The sequence below is a fragment of the Adiantum capillus-veneris genome, chromosome 13 (assembly GCF_014529385.1).
Source record: "Adiantum capillus-veneris isolate H3 chromosome 13, ASM1452938v2, whole genome shotgun sequence".
NCBI classification, from domain to species: domain Eukaryota; kingdom Viridiplantae; phylum Streptophyta; class Polypodiopsida; order Polypodiales; family Pteridaceae; genus Adiantum; species Adiantum capillus-veneris.
Genome location: NC_140943.1, coordinates 32,225,796 through 32,245,079, shown reverse-complemented (window position 1 = coordinate 32,245,079; position 19,284 = coordinate 32,225,796). Strand labels below are relative to the sequence as shown.

Below are 19,284 nucleotides of genomic sequence, written 5' to 3'. Positions count from 1 at the left end.
TCATTGATTGGGCGGACAATATTCTCACTCTAAATGCCAAAAGTGACTCTCCCATCATCATTCGTGGTGAGGAAGTTGTTCATTCTTTACCTCTCATTTCTAATGAGCAAGCGAAGATTGAAAAGAAACAATAGAAGGAGACTTTCTCAGTCTTTTCTTCTCCAAAGCACGACACACATGCTTTGCATGATACAGATGTGATTATTCACAAGGATGATGATTTGCATGATAAAGATGTGATTGTTCACAAGGATGATGGTTTTTCCAGTGAAGCTAACCTCATTGCAAATACGATCAATCACGCAGAACAGATCTTGGCTCTCGAGTCAAGGTCCACAGAACCGCTCAGGACAAAGTGATGACGTGTCTGCTTGAGAGCATGCGGGAAACCCTAACCTTGACTGCTACTGAAAACCCTAAAACCTGCAAACCCTAAAATCTGCCAAAAACTCTAACCCTAACCCTAAAACCTGCAAACCCTAAAACCTGCCAGAAACCCTAACCCTAAATTCTGCCCTGACCTAACCCTAACCCTAAAAGGCAGCAAGGGCTGAATCCCGGAAATGCGCAAGCATGCTGACGTGGCAAAATCCCGAAATTTGCGGAGGTGCTTTCTGCTTCTAGCAACGCAATTTGAGAGGGATTTTTGGCTGGTGCTTTTTCTCCACGCAAATTGCAAGGGGAGAGAGAGAGAGAGAGAGAGAGAGAGAGAGAGAGAGAGAGAGAGAGAGAGAACTGCATTGTTTTACTTTTCTAAAGCTCAAGAGAGCTTGTGAGAGAGAAAAGAACCTCTGCTTTATTTTAAGCTTTTGGGGCTCTGCTTTTGGCATCCCTTGTAAACATTAAATAAGTGGTTTGGGCTCCTACTCTGCAAAGCATCTGGACGCAGAGTCTGAGAGAGACCCAAACCACTCTTGTACTTTGAACACTCATTAATACATAAAGAAATACCGAAAGGGGCACCAGTCTTTGGGGCCAATATCTCTAGGCACGAAACTCCGCCGGGCCAGTGCAAATCTATTGTGAACTGTGAATTGTTTTGAAGTGGTTATTTGGTGTTGCCGTGATTGATTCTTGCCTTGGAGTGTCCAAGTCTGTTACAAAGTATTGTGTGTTTGCATGATTAGTCAGGGCTCAGCACGCATTGTTCGAGTGTTTCATTCGTGACGGTTTCTTGTATGTTTGTCACCGTCTTTATGTGTTCCCTTTCCACAGGCATGCCGTATTGTACGATGCACATGATTCACTCATGGATGAGCACAAATGTATACGGATTTCTCTCGGAAAGAAAAAAAGTTTGCATTCAAGGAGTTCACATTCCATGTCTCTTCCTTGGCATGACACAGTCTCAGAACGAGCACAAGAAAGATTGACCATCAAGCATCGGCATTTCCATTGTGATTTGCCACAGTAGATAGATTTAGATCATAATATCAAGTTTCGACCCCATTTTTTGCGTATGTTTGGTGAACGGCTTGGCACTCCGTCACTTTGTTCATCTACATTGCATGCGCAGTCTTTTCAGAAGTATCTTATTTTTCCAGTCACTCTACATGGAATGGGTATGTTCATGATTTTGTGTTGGAAGTGGTTTCAGGAATTTTCCCCCTCGGAGGTTCTTGATGAAGGTGGACCTACGTCCATAGCCGAAGTTGGAACATTGAAGCAGCCACAGGTCACTTTGTGTCGCTTTCAGCGCAGCCGAAAGATGCAAGCATTCCAGACCTTTATGAAGTTCAAGTATCCCACGACCCATGCAGCAGAGTGGGCTGGCGATAGTCCTTCCCAGGATTCCAGACATTGTTGGCACTCTCCCTCGACGCCATATAGTTCAGTACCAATACCTCACTTTGAAAAGGAGGGGATGTCACGTGCACATCTAACCCTATGCGCATGTGGACAAGCTACTTCAGGTCTAGGGTTCACGTCAGCTTAGGAAGTGTTCTGGCACCTTTGTGAGCCTCTATGCAGGCCGTGCATGTCCAGGCACTAGTTGCATACCCTCTGGTTGCACCCAGCATGATCATCAGCATTACAATCAGTACCCATCATGAGCATTTTACAGTGCACAGAACCCATTTTCCCTATTTTATCGATTTTTCACTTATTATTAATAAGTGACTTTGTTAGGAAATTGGGTAGGGCAAATTTGCTAAGCTCTATAAACGAAACCTAGTGTTAGCACTTTCTAGCAAAAGAGACAGCAGAAGTTCCTACACTTGCAGTGCACCTTCTCAGCAAGACCGACAGAATTCCCTAGCATTTTCAGCCAATAGACCTTCTGGCGTTTTCACGAGCAATTTCAGCCCAGCGTTTTCTGCAGCAGATCAACCTTTGCGTTTTTGCTGCAGAGTGCCTAGTGTGTTTGCAGATCCCAGAACAGCCTGGCGTTTTTGCAACTTGCAGATCAACATCAGCGTTTTACAGTTTGTCGGCATCAGATCAAGCCCTAGCATCAGCGTTTTCAGTTTTCAGCACTTAGACTCCGCAAGATCAAGCCCTAGCCTTGCAAATCTCGCCTACCCACAACAGTTCCTCGCTGCACGGTCAGATCAGCCAACGATTTCAGATTCAGCCCGCTGTTCGCAGATTTCAGCATCTGCGTTTTCAGCGCATCGTCGTCGCGTCATCGCCATCGCCGTCCGCACCGACACAGTGTCAAAATTCAGCAGTTAGTAGATTTGCAGATTTCAGCCCCTAGCGTTTTCAGATTTCAGCCCATCTTGTCGCCGTCATCATTGTCGTCGACCTCGTCGGCAAGTCCATTGCATCTAGACCATTGTACTAGATTTGTGCAATCAATAGCATAGACCTCTCTCGTCATAGAAAGGGGGGCCCTTGGAGGAGGGTTTGAGAACCGTTTGGTATCATATCTCTCTCTCTCTCAGTCTCAGCACCTTCATTCACAGTAGCATTCACTCTTTGTGATCTTTGCACTCTCTCACTAAAGGAAGGGAAGGCTCTCCCTTCCGTAAGTAAAAGGAACCCTTGAGCACAGTTCGGAGCACTCATCTTGAGCAAAGTTCAGCATTCACTTCCGCTGCACCTTACACCCAAATCAGCCATAAGGCGTCTGAGCCATACACATTCAACCATAGCTATGAAGATTGCCCTGTACTCAGCCTCACAACTAGAAGTGGCCACACTAGGTTGCTTCTTGCTTAACCATGATATACATGAGCTGCCAAGCATGAAACAAAAACTACTTGTGGACATTCTCGTGTCAAAACAAGCAGACCAATCTGAGTCCGCCCAATCTAAGTCCGAAAAAGCACGTAAGTGTGGCGGTAATGATCCCCCCTTGGGATAAAACAAGCCAAGGTGTAATTTACAATGTCACCATGAAACGCGTTTCGACAAGTCAGGACAGGTGAAACGTTTCGCTCACCAAGTGAAACACAAGCCGTTTCACTAACAACAAGTTACCATAGTTTTAGTTTCAAAGTCGCTAAACGCACGGTTCGGTCTCACGTTTCACTGTGCTCTCATTTTAGACTGAAACGTTTCGTGGTGAAACGCCGCGTTTCAGGGTGAAACGTTTCGGCTTTGAAACGTTTCGCGGTTACTGTCACGGGGACATGGCAACTGTTAACTATGTCACAAGGACGTGGCAATTGCTAACTCTAGTTATTGGTTTCTTTCCAATGGGTTTTGTTTTATTTTTGAGACCCTCTTCTTGAAGTAGCAAATGGTCGGGCATTGTATGGCCACTGTGAACGGTAGTTTCACCCGCAAATGGGCAGTGGTCGGCATTGGAATTCGTATGGTAAGAGGATGTCAGAGCAGGATCATATAGGTCCCCCCGTCGCACTTAGCAAGTTGGTGGATACTAGGAAGTGAACTCAATAAAGGCCTAAAGTCAAGGTGTGATTACCAACAGAAAGTATCTGACAGTTGGGCCACATTGCACTTTTGGATGCTGTCCCAATGAGGATAGATGGTCAAATGACCACAGGGAGCCCAACGGAATCATTTCCTAAAATTTAGGGAATTGCTATTTTGGGCCACGAAATGTGTTCGCGTCATTACCTCCGGTATGACTAGGGGAACACTTTTCAACTCTGCCGCGAAGTCAACCGGGCAACCGATCGGGAGATTTTTAGGCGGCAACCCCAAAACGGGAAATGGCTTGTAAATGCGCCAAGTGTCTCAACTTTTCATGCACTTTCCTCCTACAAAAAAAAGGCGCTGAATTTCATACTAGGAGAGGCCTCATTTGCTCTCGGTCATAGGTTAAGAGCTATGGACTGCTTCCTTTCCCTCTTATGTACAGTGCGGTGCCAAAAGTGATGCCCTGCACGCTACGCACTGCTCTCTCTCCCCTATGAGCAATATGTTTGGCCCCTCTAGTGGGTTTTTCATTTGACCAATGTACAGTTATGTGGGTTCATGCGCGATTGCCGAGGCAAGAGCCTCTTGCACAGGTACTGGATTAGCTAGCGGCTAATCCTCCGCAGGTACAGGTGAATTCGGAGAGGTTTCACGTGAGAAATCTCGTCCGATTCAAAGGGCAAGTAGCCCTACAGGTACGGGAGCTCGAGGTCTTGCTACAGATGCAACCGGCACGCGAAACGGAGCCCAAAACAAGGAATTACAGCCTGCTGTGTATTTTTGCAGGTTTAGGGTTTCGGCCCTAAACGGACCCTAATACCCCCAGGAGGTTCGGGGATGTGAGGGGATCGCCGTGTAGGTGATCTGGCACATTTTCGGGGCAGAAAACAGAGAATTCAGCGTGCTGCAGATTCTCGCCAGGTTTTGCAAAGTGTCCGTATGCGTCGGGAAAGTCATCTGGGGTGGAATTGGGGGTTTGGGGTATTCATAACTCAACATTAGCATCAATTTCTTGCACAAACATCATCAAATCAAACCAAAATTGAGTTACACACACTCAAAACCCAACAAAATTAGTAGTGAAATTACTCTATTCTACATATCCTAAAGTCACTAGCTTAGGTTATTGATCCCCGGCAACGGCACCAAATGTAGGGAGGTGTTGTAGCACGACCTAATCGCAACCCACACAAAATTATCAAATCCGTGGATCCGGCAACCCGGCTAGGGCATGGAAGCACGAGCATCGGATGAATAGGATAGAGGATTCAAGAGATCACCTCTCCAATACAAGTAGAGATTAACCATGGCAAGACTAGCTCTAAACCTACTCTAATCACTAATCAATTAATCTCCTACACAAATCAAGACCACCAAAGTTCGACTTACCATAGACTAGAAACCCCAAGCACACTAATGATAAGCACACACTAATTACCACATACAATTATGCTGCCGAAATCGGGCCAGAACAGGTGTTTCTTAGCCTAGATTGTGCGGGGCAGCTCGTAGGAGATCACAGGTTTTATTCCCTCTATTAAAGAATAAAGAAATACCAAAAGGGGCGCCAATTTTGGGGCCTACAAGTTGTCGGCGTCTGCTCGGAGCATTCTAGCTTCCGAGCTGTGTGTACTTAGGTGTTGATCCCCGTTACAGGTTCCTTTGCAAAGTGCTCTGTGTGTGTCTAAAGTAAAGAATTTCAGGTGAAAGCCAACGCCTGCCACCCCACGGGCCGGTTTCAGTTACGTTGGATGTAAAGTGCCACTCAAGTAGCGGAAAATCCTCTTGACAGTCTGCCAATGCTTAGACCTTGGGCTATGCATAAATCTCCTGACCTGAGAGACTGCAAATTGAATATCTGGCCTCGTGTTGCATACATAAATAAGGCATCTAATAGCATTTTGGTAAAGAGTGACATCTGCAGGATCACCAGCATCATGAAGACTCAATTTCAAACATGTTTCCATGGGAGTGGCGATAGGTTTGCAATCCTCAAGTCCAAACTTACATAGCAATGTCTCTATGTAACTTTTCTGACACAAGGCAATACCACCATCACACCGCTTAACTTGTATACCGAAGTAATGATGCAACAATCCCAAATCTTTCATCTTGAAAGTAGCATTCAAATCAGTCTTAAATTCAGTAATATGTCTCTCATTTGGTCCAATGATCAGCAAATCATCTACATAAAGTGTCACGTGCACATCTAACCCTATGTGCATGTGGACAAGCTACTTCACGTCTAGGGTTCAGGTCAACTTAGGAAGTGTTCTGGCACCTTTGTGAGCCTGTGCGTAGGCCGTGCATGTCTAGGCACTTGGAGTAGTTTCATATCCTCTGGTTGCACACAGCATGACCATCAGCATTACAGTCAGTACCCATCATGAGCATTTTACAATGCACAGAACCCATTTTCCCTATTTTATCCATTTTTCACTTATTATTAATAAGTTGAGAAACTAGGTAGGGCAATTTTGCTAAGTTGATATATAAGAAACCTAGCGCTAGCACTTTCTGGCAGAAGAGGCAACAAAAGTCCAACTTATAGTGCACCTTCTCGGCGAGACCGGCAGGAGGCCAAGCGTTTCCAGCCAACAGCAGATCAAGACTAGCGTTTTTACTACAGTTCAGCCTAGCGTTTCCAACAGTACCAGAACAGCCCTGGCGTTTTGCAGATCCCAGATCAACCCTGGCGTTTTTGCACCTTGCTGATAGCATCAGCGTTTTGCGGATTCTCAGCGACAATTCAGCTCCTAACATCAGTGTTTTCAGTTTTCAGCATTCAGACACCGCAAGATCAGCCCCTAGCCTTGCAGATCTCACCTACCCGCAACAGATCCTCGCTGCACTGTCAGATCAACCAGTGTTTTCAGTTTCAGCCCGTTGTCCGCAGATTTCAGCATCTACATCTTCAACGCATCGTCGTCGCGTCATCGCCATCGCCGTCCTCACCGACACATAGTCAGAATTCAACAGTTAGCAGATTTGCAGATTTCAGCCCCCCGCGTTTTCAGATTTCAACCCATCTCATTGTCGTCGACATCGTCGGCAAGTCCATTGCATCTAGACCATTGTACCAGATTTGTGCAATCAATAGCATAAACCTCTATCGCCATAGAGAGGGGGGCCCTTGGAGGAGGTTTGACAACCATCTAGTGCCGTATTCTTCTCTCTCTCTCTCTCAGTCTCAACACCTTCATTCACAGTGTCATTCACTTGTTTGTGATCATTTACACTCTCTCACTAAAGGAACGGAAGGCTCTCCCTTCGAGAGCCTTCCGTAAGTAAAAGGAACCCTTGAGCACAGTTCGAAGCACTTATCTTGAGCAAAGTTCAACACTCACTTCCGTGCACCTAACACTGGTATCAGAGCTTTGGCAATGTTCTGTATCACTCAAGGAAAGAACCACAAGAAAATTTTTGCTTGTTGCGGTCGCACGTAACCCAAGTCCACTTGGGCGTGTCGATTCCTAATCGTGTTTTTGAAGAGTGACAAGAAACCCAAGAAAGAAGGGCTTGTCCGGCCTCTCCTTGTTCCTCTTTTCACTCATTGAGAGTGGACCGTACACTTAGCGGGCGGCCAATTGATGTGAGGTGGGAAAAAGCAACTTTGGTGTGAGCGCAAGGCCGCCAAGGGGTGCGCCCACATGGAAGAGTCAAGCTCGGGTAAGAGAAAAGCCTTCTCAAACACAGATTGCAAGTTAAAGAAAGAACTCAAGAACCTCAAGAACTCAAAGACTCAAGAACCTCAAGAACCACAAGAACCAAGTTCCTCGTGAACTTAAGTACCCAAGATCTCAATGTATGGTCATCACCCGAAGCGGAACAGATACTGTGCGTGAAGGTGATGAGCATGGAGTTGGTGAAGAAGAATTTTTCCCACCAGGAGGTTTTTCTGACCCTCCACCTTCCCCATCTACGCCAAGGGTTGCACCAAATCCTATGGAGGCTTTGGTCAAAATGATGATGGACATGATGCTACAACAAGAGGCGCAACCCACCACCTTGGATCGCGAGCGTGATCAAGCGCGCTTGGCGGCCAAGGAAAGAAAGGCAATCTTGGATCGAGAGCGCGAAGAAAGAAAGGGAAAATTGGATCGCGAGCACGAAGAAAGACGGTTAGCCTTGGAGAGTGAGCGCGAGTGAGCGCGCTTGGCGGCCGCAGACAGAAGGGTAGCCTTGGATCGTGAGCATGAGCAAGCGCGCTTGGTGGCCGAAGAAAGACAAGCGGCCTTGGAGTTAGAGCGTGAGGCGCAAAGAGACCACCGCATGCAAGAGTTGGTCCTACAGGTACTCACCTCGACGACCGAGCCGATCAAAGATGTTGGTAGTCCATCGGGTAGCACAAGCAGAGATTCGGACTCCAACGACCCCGTCACTGAGAAGTTGACGTTCAGTAAAAATGACAGTTAGATCAATGCTACTATTGTTCACTCTTGGTTGCATCAATTTAATGCTTACTTTGCGACAACTACGAAAACAGGAAATAGCAAGGTTTTAACAGCAGCCATGTACCTTGCCGGTGATGCCATTAATTGGTATCACGCATGGCAAGAGGCACAGTTGACCGCGCACCTAGAGGAAACCGAAGAAGACGTGCCCCTTTCCTTCAATTGGGCCGACTTCCAAGACAAGCTCAAGGCGAGGTTTATGCCACCTGAGTACCTAGCACGGTTGAAAGACGATTGGCACGGTCTCAAGCAAAATGGTATGCCGGTTATGTCTTTCACTAATTGTGTTTTGCGGCTTGGCACCCAATTAGCAAATCGGATGATGAGCGCAAAGAGGCATTCCTTTATGGATTGGACAAGTATATCAAGTTTGATGTCGAAGTACTCGATCCAATCGATCTCAACAAGGTGGTAGCGATTGCTCTCGCACAGGAGATGAAGCACAACAAAGGAAAGCCTAAGGAGAACAAGTCTTCTCATAGTACCTATCAGACTCCTCAGAACCCACAGAACAGTAAGAACGGTAACTCTTCTAGCCAATCTTCCTCTAATCCTTCAGAAAAGAACTCTCAAAATGAATCTAAGGGTAAAGCTAGCACACCTGCTAAACCTAAGCTATCCCCGGATGAAACCGCACAAGGAATTGTAAAAGGATTATCAAGAGGGGGGTATGTCACAAACTAGAGATGCGGCAATCCCTAAGATGCTGACCAACTTACCGGTGAGGCCGAGGGGCCTAAATCCTAACACAAGGAGCAGGAGAAGTCTTAACCAAGTTACTGAAACCGACCGAGAGGCTTAAAGGACAAAAGGGGTTAGGATTTTTAATCCTTACCCAACCAACTTGGAGAACATCAGCCGAGGGGCCTAAACCTTAAAATAAAGCAGGACACACATACACTCAATTTCCGTGGAGATGCTCATGTGATAGCGCAAATCAAGGGACAGCCCAATGGGCGCCACATTTCAGACCACATGCTTTAAGAAGCAACGCTTTTCATGTAATTGCTTTTGGGTGAGGCCAAGGGCCTATAAATACATGGTGTGGGCTCTCTCTCTCTAGCATTCTACCGCATGGAGAAGCAGAACACACTTCCCAGAGCTTGTACCTTGTTGAGCGATATAAAAAATACCGAAAGGGGTGCCAAGGTTTGGGGCTAGTGCCATCTGGGAGTGGAACTCCACCACTCCGTGTCTCGTGTGGATTCTCTCTCTCTCTCTCTCTCTCTCTCTCTCTCTCTCTCTCTCTCTCTCTCAAACTTTCAGTTCAGTTGGATTGAAGTGTCAAAAGTCTATTCTTTCAGTTGGCTACTTGTGGTAGACAAAGGGAAATGGAAACATAATTTTCCAGGACAAAATAAGGATGTGCATGAATGGTTCACTCAATTTTTGGAGCACTTCTGCAATTGTATGCAATACATAATAGAATTTACACGTCTATCCATACTATCGTACTCTTATCTATATCTATTGGAACAGCATTAGGTTCACTAGATGAGTCCAAAATGTTAGACATACTGCACGATGGAGTAATATCTTATAATAACCAAACCATATGAAACTGAAGACTAGTGTTGAAATACAGATGACAATGATTACTGAGTATGGCATCAATTTCCAGCTCCTTCACCATAGTTTTGATAAGGGCACTCAGAGAACATCAAGAATGTAATGAGACCTTAGCAAAAGTGTCGACGAAACAAGATAACCTTTAGAATCACGTAAGCATTGAAGTGGTGCATGCTTCTGGAAGATCAACTTATGCAAGGCCATATTACATATCACTTGTGTGAGCATGTTTCACTTGCGGACAGAATGGAAAGCACAAAAAGAAAAATAAAGAACCTGGGAGAGGCTTTCCGCTAGAGTTGGCGATGGAGGGAGGAGGCGGAGTGCAAGAGTCGCGTCTGATGGAGCACAAAAATGGGCTCCTACAGCTACCGTTGAGGTTGCTGCTGATGAGGCTCGTAGCACAGTTCAAGGACCCAACTCGCAGCGGAGACGAGGACAGGAGGGTACCCGCCATCATACCTCCACGTTGGTTAATCACTGCTGTTGTGTACAATCTTTGATGTCCATTATCCGTTCGTGGCCTAAGACTAAAAGTTTAAAGTCGTGTTTAAAGAGGAAATTCTTGACTCGATCAAAGAAATGGTAAGGGGAGTTGGCCTAGCGATAAAGGCGAGGGGCTTTAAGCACGCCCGATGTGGTTCAACTCCTACGACATACGGGTATGGATGTGTTTTTAGATCGCCAAAAAACAAGGTGAGGGCTAACAATGGCCTGCAGAAGGCAACTCAATGTCAATTTTTTAGGATGAGAAGATATGTAGTCAAGTGGTCGGACCAATAGCTATAGTTAGTATTGGCCATGGTTTGAGGCAGATCATTATTGATCCATATATGGTCTAGCGTAGAGTTGTGTATTATGGTTGGATGGTACTGAGGGGCTTTGTATCCAAGACCTCTATTAGATCGCCAAAAAACAAGGTGAGGGCTAACAATGACCTCCAGTAGGCAACTCAGGATGAGAAGATATGTAGTCGAGTGGTCGGACCAGTAGCTATAGTTAGTGTTGGCCATGGTTTGAGGCAGATCATTAATGATCCATATATGGTATATCATAGAGTTGTGTATTATGGTTGGATGGTGTAACAGTGTTGGCAAGACTAAGGGGCTTTGTGTCCAAGACCTCTATTTATACTAAAGCCTAAGGAGGTTAAGAACTTTTTAGGTTCTACCTTCGAGAATGTTTTAAAATTTTTTGGAACCTTTAAATTCTTCCTTCTAGAATCTTCCAAAATCAACTAGATTTTCTCATTTGTTATAGGAGGACTACAATAGCGTGGAATAGATGAGACAAAATCAATTTGCAATGAAACTTTACATGGGTATAGGGTTTGGTGCATTACTTGATCCTACAAAGTTTCATTTCCATATGACAGTATCTCATTGGAACCACGTGTCACAATCATCATATTTTGTGTCGCATGGGACTGACGAGACAGTGTCATGTGGTAATGAAATTTTGCAAGGGTGGGGCTTTGCTACATTCTTCACCCTTTCAAAGTTTCATTTTCATTTGACACTTTCTCGTTGGTTCTAGGGTGCACAATAACCATATTTATGCCATAGGGACTCAAAGAAGTCCTATGGCAATAATACACAGATTGTGTCACTTGGGACAATGATATGAAATTGAATTGCAATGAAACTTTGCAGGGCAGGAGGGCTCGTCCATTCCCCACCCTTGCAATGTTTCATTTCCATATAATACTTTCTCACTGGTCTAAAAGTGCACAATCGCCACAATTTGCTTACTCCTATGGGAGCCTATTACAAAAATATGGCGGTGGTGGTCATCTCCATGGTAAAAATACATCTATGTATAGTCATCTCTAGCATTAACTCTTTACCTAATACATAGATATGTTAACATAAATTGTAATCTATGTATGTTCCAATATAGCATTAACTCTATGTCCATATAGTTATGGTTGCATAAGCCCCATCTATTTTGATCGCAGCACTACTTCCAAAGCACTTTTACAAATTTTCTATGCAAAAATATGCACCGAATCACAAGGTTCCTATTTTTTCCATTTTCACACTCGATTTTTGTCTTTTGGGGACCAAATGTTGGTCAAAACCTTAGTCCCAAGGTGCACTAAGGGTAAAACACCCCTAAAGAACACTCTAGTGCAGTTTTTTTTGTCATATTTGGTCTTTTGCTAGGCTTAAAGACATCATACATGTATGATATCTGCAGATGAAAAATTGCAGATTTCTCATCCAGATCTCTTGCATATGTGTTCTTTTATGACCAACATCACTCAACCATGCATAAATTTCTACTGAAGCTTGTTTATTGCAAGTTATCCCTAAAAATCAACTTTTCAGATATTGTGGTGTGTGGTCGTGTGTCCGACCACCTAGTGTGGGAGGACACTTCTGCTGTTCTTGGCATGTAACCTTTCCAGTGCTCAATATGAGGAGCTGCCTCACTCGTTGAGGGCAAGCTTAGTTTGGTCTTGTCTCTCTCTCAAGTGTCTTGTAGTGAGCACACTACATTGGTGGAGGCGGCGGGCAGTTAGAGAGACTTCTTGTTTTATCTTCTTTTTCTTGATTTCGTCTTAGCTTTAGGAGATGGCGTACTCCCTGGATACTGGCTAGAGAGGAGGATGTGAGTTTCTTCCCTGCTCTTCAAAGCTCCAGCTCTTTTGAGTTCCTAGAAACAACCATTGTAATTCTCATCGTCACCTTCAACACCATCATCAACACCCTTTGTTTGAACCTATCTCTCATAAGCCTTGTCCAGTTTCCCCTCGCCCCCTTGTCCAGTTTCGCCTCGCCACCTATTTCTGTGTGCAAGGGCAGTACTCTGGAGGTTGGCGATGGCAACAAGAATGGAGCAGCAGGTGAGCATGAGCAAGCGGCCTGCGATGCTGCAGATGGTGGTGATGGTATTCATGCTGACGTGCATGGTAAGCTTATCTGCTTCAGAGGTAGCGCAGAGGCCACGGAGGATCATGATGTAACTCACATGCACGCTCGTAGAAACTGGTGTTGCACAAGAAGTTACACGTCGCTTTCTTCATTTTCTTCTTCTCTACGCCGTCCTTGGCTGCAGCAGGCTTCTTCTCTGCAGCGGCCTTCTTGCAAGCAGGCTTCTTGCCTGCCTTGACCATATAAGCCTTGTACAAGATTCCTATGTCGAGATACACCTGCTTCAGCACCTTGAAGATGTAGATCTTGCAGGCCTCGGTGCTCTTCGCCTTCTTCTTTCCTGGCGGTGACACGTCACTTTGGTTTCCCCAGGATGGTTGAGTTTCCCTACTGCTTTTGCAAGTGGACCCAAGTTCACTGAGCTCCTTGTTGTAGAGCAGCGTTCTCTGGCTCTTCTGCAAGAGCAAGCTCAAGGTCTAGCACGCATCTGGAAAACCATACCCAACACCAACGATGGCGAGACCCTCAAAGACCAGATCACTTATCAGATCAGACTCCACAACAAAGCTCAGCAGGTTTTACTTTCTTCTTATCAGAACAACAATAATGTCAATGTTTCTAGCAACAATGACAAAGGTTTGAGGACTTGTCAGACTGTTGCAATCCCCAAGTACAAAGTGAAGGAGGGTCTGCCTTGGCATCCTAAATATGACAGATTTCTTTTTTCATGGCGACAACACACACTATGGTGGCAGCAACGTGATGGTGCACGATTCTATGGGCTTGACCATGGCGTTCCGCGAGGTGGCCAAGTTATTTGTGAATGTTTTGTGTGGAAATCCATACTACATGCCCTCTCTCAGGCTATGGGGTTCACGGAAGTACTATGTGATAAAGCTTTTGTGGTTGCTATTCAAATCGACAGGAGTTGCTGCATCTTTGGTGCAAAGGTGCCTGAAGCCAATGATAGCCAACCATTTGAAATCTTCATGTACGTGTTAAGTCTTTCTGTTCGATAGTCTTTTTGAATAAAGGATCATCACACACCAAGCCCCTTACGGGTCGGACGTATATCCCAAAAATATCGCCCCCTTGTCATTATGATGTAGCCCTTAGTTGTTCCTTGTCTTGTCCACTACACTAGGATAGCAACCTAATGTTTGAATAAGCGAGATGTTTAAGTTCCATGCCTTGATGATGATCGGCATGATGTCGAGTCTAGCCCACAAGTTCAGTCCCTAATCCGTGAGTCATTGTATGATCACTCCCCCCAGATGAGGCATTGGAGTTGATCTCTCTTGTGAAGTACATTCTCAGCCCAACATTCTAAAAAGATGTCCATCTTTTTCTCCCTAAGGGGGGAGGTGTGGTGTGTGGTCGTGTGTCCGACCACCTAGTGTGGGAGGACACTTCTGTTGTTCTTGGCATGTAGCCTTTCCAGTGCTCAATATAAGGAGCTGCCTCACTCGTTGAGGGCAAGCTTAGTTTGGTCCAGTCTCTCTCTCAAGTGTCTTGTAGTGAGCACACTACAATATTATAAATGGAAGCAAGCATACAAAAAATTAATATCGATGATGGATAGCTCTAAATCACAATCACATGTCCTATCTACAACTACTCTTACTCATCATGTGGAGTTTTGCAATCATGGGTAGAAACACACTTTACTACCACACATGGACTATAAACGCTTTCACACCACCACAACCACTCAAACACCAACAATCACAACTCTACCAAACTAACTAATACTATCTACTGCGAAAGACCCAATCGAGACACACACTCCCTAGAACCTCTCTAAAATCTCAAGAGTCCTACTCCCAGATCCTACCTAGAGTAAAATAAGAAGATTCCAACCAACTAGAGGAACTCTGACCTTGTAGGACTAGTCTAAGGTCACCTACCTAGGGCTTTTGTTCCCCATCAGTGGCACCAATATTGTCAGGCAGATTCACCGCTCACAGTTGCTAGCAAGTGAGAACTAGGCCAACAAACAAGATGTCAACCAAGGACGGAGCTTGACCCGTAGGTGCATGGAAACAAATAGATGGGTGTCAATTATCTACTCAACCTTCTATGGATAATCACTAACAAGGAAAACCAACTCAAAGCACACTATGTATGCACAAACGCTATCTTACCTATGACGGTTACACTCTCCAAAACAAGACCTAACGTTGTCGAATCGTCACAAAACTCAAGGGATAACCTCTACACACCTAAAGGACACTACCGTAAAATCTCTAACCCAACTCGCTACTTGTAAACACTTGGTGCAAAAATCGCGTATGAAGAGAGGCCAAAAAATACAAGTCATGGGTTCTAAACGTGTTTATACGTAATGTGTAGTTCTACTTGCCGTGAACGCAATGATATATAACAATCATGAAACGGATGCACGATTAGAGAGAAAACTCACCTCGAAGCTTGTGGGAGAGCTCTTCACAGAAGAGACTGAAACCGTAGAAGCTTGACGTTGGCACGTAGCTATTGCCATTGCTAACACGAGGGTGATGACACCTTTGTAATGTAGCTTTCGTAGCGCGTGTAGAGAGTAGAAGAAGATCACTAACTCTCTCACACAAAACTCATGGTACACTTAGTTGAGCTCAAAAGTTGATTAATTCAAAATTTGCCCTTAGGGTTATAAATTGGCTTTTATACCTCATCCTTGGAGGTTCTAACTTATCAAAATCATCTCTTACTTTCTACCATGGATTCGGCTAATTTGCATATTTAGTATATTACAATCTAGAAACTTGATTGTATCCCAAAAAATAATTACATTGAGTTTGAAGGGATAAATAATATAAATTTGGGCTTTTCTTGTGTTCATTGGTTTACAAACGTTGTTGTTGTTAGGTAGTCAGTAGTATATTGGCTCCATTCTGGTGCAATCGTTACCTGAAACAACGTTGTATGTTCTATTGGTGATGATGTAGATCTGCATGTAGCACAATTAATAACATGCTCATAAACATCAGGGTACATATTTGGCCAATAAACTCCTACTTGTTTCAAGCATTGATATGTTTTTGTTTGCGAGCAATGAAATGCCAAGTCCTGAATATGTGCTTCTAAAAGATAGCAATCGTACTCTTTTGGGACTTATGCATAATTGTAAAATGTTGTCTGAGCCTAAATGATACAAACGTCTGCCAATTAATTGAAAATTATTGGATTGTTGAACCTTCTATCATTTAAATTCTTGCTCAGTCCCATCGAACTCTCCTCCATAGGACAGTAAACGGACTATCTCCTAAGACTACTTGGGTACCATTTCAACATTGAAAAGATATGCATCAGGGATGTCATCGTCTACACCTTCTGGAGCTTCTTCATTTGGCAATCTGGAAAGATGATCTGCTCAAAGATGTGTCTTCTCCTTTCTAAGCACTACTTTAAAATCAAACTCCAGCATTATGATAAACCATCGTACAATTCTTTTGGTATTGCATGGTTTGTTTACAAGGTGTAAGAGGGCTTGATGATCAATGAAAAGCACAAACTGGTTTGCAAGGAGATAATGCCGAAAATTTTTAACAACATATATCATCCCCAACCCTTCTCTTTTAGTGGTAGTGTAGTTATTTTCAACACTGTTAAGCTATCTGCTAGCAAAACAGACTGGGAAGTTCATATTTCCTTCTCCTGACTGAGCCAAGATGCATCCTATAACAAACGGTGAAGCATCAATATGAACATGAAAGATCTTTTCCTAATATTGTGCTTTTAATATTGGAGCAGATATGAGTGCTCTCTTCAATTTTTGTAAATTACTCCTCACACTCCTCCATCCATTCAAAGACTATTATAAGTCTATACAAGGGTTGAGCAATGACCGCATACATGTGTATAAACCTCATGTAATAACCACAATGTCCCATACAGGGTTGTATCTGCTTTGCGTTGTTTGGTCTAGGCATCTCTACAATCACTTTTATATTATCCAAATCAGTAGATATGCCATTTTTTGAGACAATATATCCCAAGATTCTACCTTGTCTAGCCATGAATACGCACTTTTTGGGTTAAGGTAGATCATATACGTGTTGCACTTCTCGAATACTTTTTTGAGGTGTTTTGTATGTTCATCTCTCAAGGGAGAGTGTACACGTATATCATCCATATAAATTTCCAAGAATATTCTCAAGTATTCTTTAAAAGCATGTGTCATTAATCTCTGGAATGTTGTTGGGGCATTAGTCAATCCAAAGGGCATGACTCTATACGCATATATACCCCATTATGTGGCAAATTCCGTCTTATATTGATCCTCAAGCACGATTGCAAGCTAGTTGTAGCCAGAGAATCCATCTAAGAAGGATATGCCCACTTGCCTACCACTCGTTCCAAAACATGATCGGTGAAAAGGGATAATTATCCCTTATTGTGGCTGCATTAACCTTGTTTAAATTTACCTACACTCAAAGTTTACCATCCTTCGAAATTACCACAATTGGAGATACTCAATTGGTGTGTTTTATCTCGTAGATGAACTCACCTTCCTTCAATTTATCAATCTCTTGCTTGATTCGCTTAGCAAACATATCATTGTATGTGTACGATCTCTGTCGGCTAGGCTTTGCATCGACATTTAATGGGATTGTTTGTTGGCATATTGTTGGATCTACTCCTTTTAGGTCTTTATATGATCAAGGAAACACGTCCTTATACTCCTTGAGAAGATTTATGAGCTTCTCTTCTTCTTTTGTACTCAGATCAGTTGCTGTATAGACTAGCCTTGGCTCTTCTCTTGGTTCTTCCAAGTCTATCTTCTTTGCGTTCTTTGGCCCATCATAAGACTCCTTGTCCTTTCGCTCTCGTATGGGCTATGTCATTTACTACCTTTATGTCTTGGATAATGAATTTTCTATAGTGGGAAGGTGTTGCGCGAGCGAATCACACCACCTATAAAGTGCATGCAACACTACCTAGATCAACATAATGTCAATCGAGGACACAAATGACATGATATGTGCATGGAGAAAATCTCTTTAGCTTGTCAGGTTGAGACCATCCCACACATACAACACTCTAGAAGGCCAACTAAATCAAAATCAGGAATCTCACTGCTCTCAACTACACCACCCAACCAACATACACACAAACGGAAAGAAACTCACCAAACCATACCAGAATCATACGAAACTTAAGAAACACCATTGCCTCACTAGGATACACCTGTCCCAAACCCATATGTGAAAAACGTGTATGAAGACAGAGCAGAATTTTAAAAGTGTCCGAAATTGAAGTCTATGAGTACCTATGCATAGCTTATGTTGCCACAATTCTAATGACTACTTGCACGCAAAAAACAGACATCGCCTATAGCTCGTAGATGCGTTAGCGTGCACGCTCCGTTTATCGTGGAATGCTTGGAGTTGTTGTGTAGCTCTCTTTGAGTCTATCGCAATGGTGTAGTCGAATCTCCAATGCAACGAGTGAGCAGGGAGTGACGTCAGGATGAAGCTCAAGCTCTCTCTCTCTTTCTCTCTCACACACAATTGACAACAGCTCAAAACTTTGATTAACATAAAGTTCTCTTTACAAAGTGACTTAGGTACCTTATATACTAAGGCTACCATATGTTAAACCTAAAACAGGGTTCAATGGGTCAAATGGATTTGTATTTACAATCTGGAAGTGCCATCGCACCCCGGCTTCTGCAACTAGACTAGCTACTCATTACAAATGATGTTTTTAACCACAATTCGTATCATTTCATAAATCTCAAAAAGTAAGACTTTGATAAAAAAATTGAGTTATGCCATACTGTTGACCCATGGGTCAACACTCCCTCCCTCCGAATTCATGTCGTCCCTGACATGACCTGATTGTCAATCTCAGTGCGGTCTTTGCTGTCATTTTTGCTTTTGTTTGCTCTTCTGCTTGTATATTATCATTTGGATGCCTCTGTAAAGTCCTTGCTAGAATCTCTTTTGATGTTCAATGCTTGTCAACCTTACTATAACTTCAGGAATTCCTTAAGGCTTTGAGTCTTCAATGGTCTACCTTTTGTGTCAGCTTTTCTTCATTGGGGACTTCTTTGTTCTTGCATCAAGGCAATCAAAGTCGCATTTGACACTGTTAGCTTTTGTATGTTGTGTAAATCATTATACTGCTTCTATTTGATACATGAATTAATTAAAGCCGGACAAAACCCAATTAATTCCCCAAGTTAGTAACTTGCTTCAAAAGAGCCTTATCTGATATCATTCACAATAGATGACCATCTATGAGCTATCATCGTCCATATGTTCCCAAAACTCATATACATGATGTACATGGTATGTAGATGGATATCATGGCTTCAGATTTGAAAAAATTACATCTCTGGCTAGGGGTTAGAATCCAATCCTTTTCCAAATTTTCTTCACCCGTAGCTTGTATTCTCTATTCATAGTCTATTGACAAAGTTTGGCTTGATTTGGACTTGTATTTGGCTTTCTAAGCTAACTTTTTAGATTTTAGTCTCGAAAATGACTGATGGGCATCTCTGGCACCTTTTTGCTGCAAAACTTGAAATGAATTATACCCTGAGCATTCTC

At 43.6% G+C, this 19,284-nt stretch overlaps 1 protein-coding gene and 1 pseudogene across 2 annotated transcripts in view; one reads left to right on the top strand and one right to left on the bottom strand.

Annotated features, from left to right (window-relative positions):
* Positions 1–10,383, bottom strand: part of LOC147443777 (Pentapeptide repeat-containing protein) — a 38,226-nt gene extending 27,843 nt beyond the window's left edge. The window contains exon 1 of one of the 2 annotated variants that reach the window (XM_086526565.1): positions 10,131–10,383. In XM_086526565.1, the coding sequence (XP_086382691.1) occupies positions 10,131–10,314 (184 nt within the window). In that variant the 5' untranslated portion in view covers positions 10,315–10,383. The remainder of the gene's footprint in view (positions 1–10,130) is intronic. The other variant, XM_086526564.1, reaches the window with a different exon arrangement.
* LOC147443778 (uncharacterized) lies at positions 1,322–2,482 on the top strand (annotated as a pseudogene).
* Positions 10,384–19,284: the final 8,901 nt, after the last annotated feature.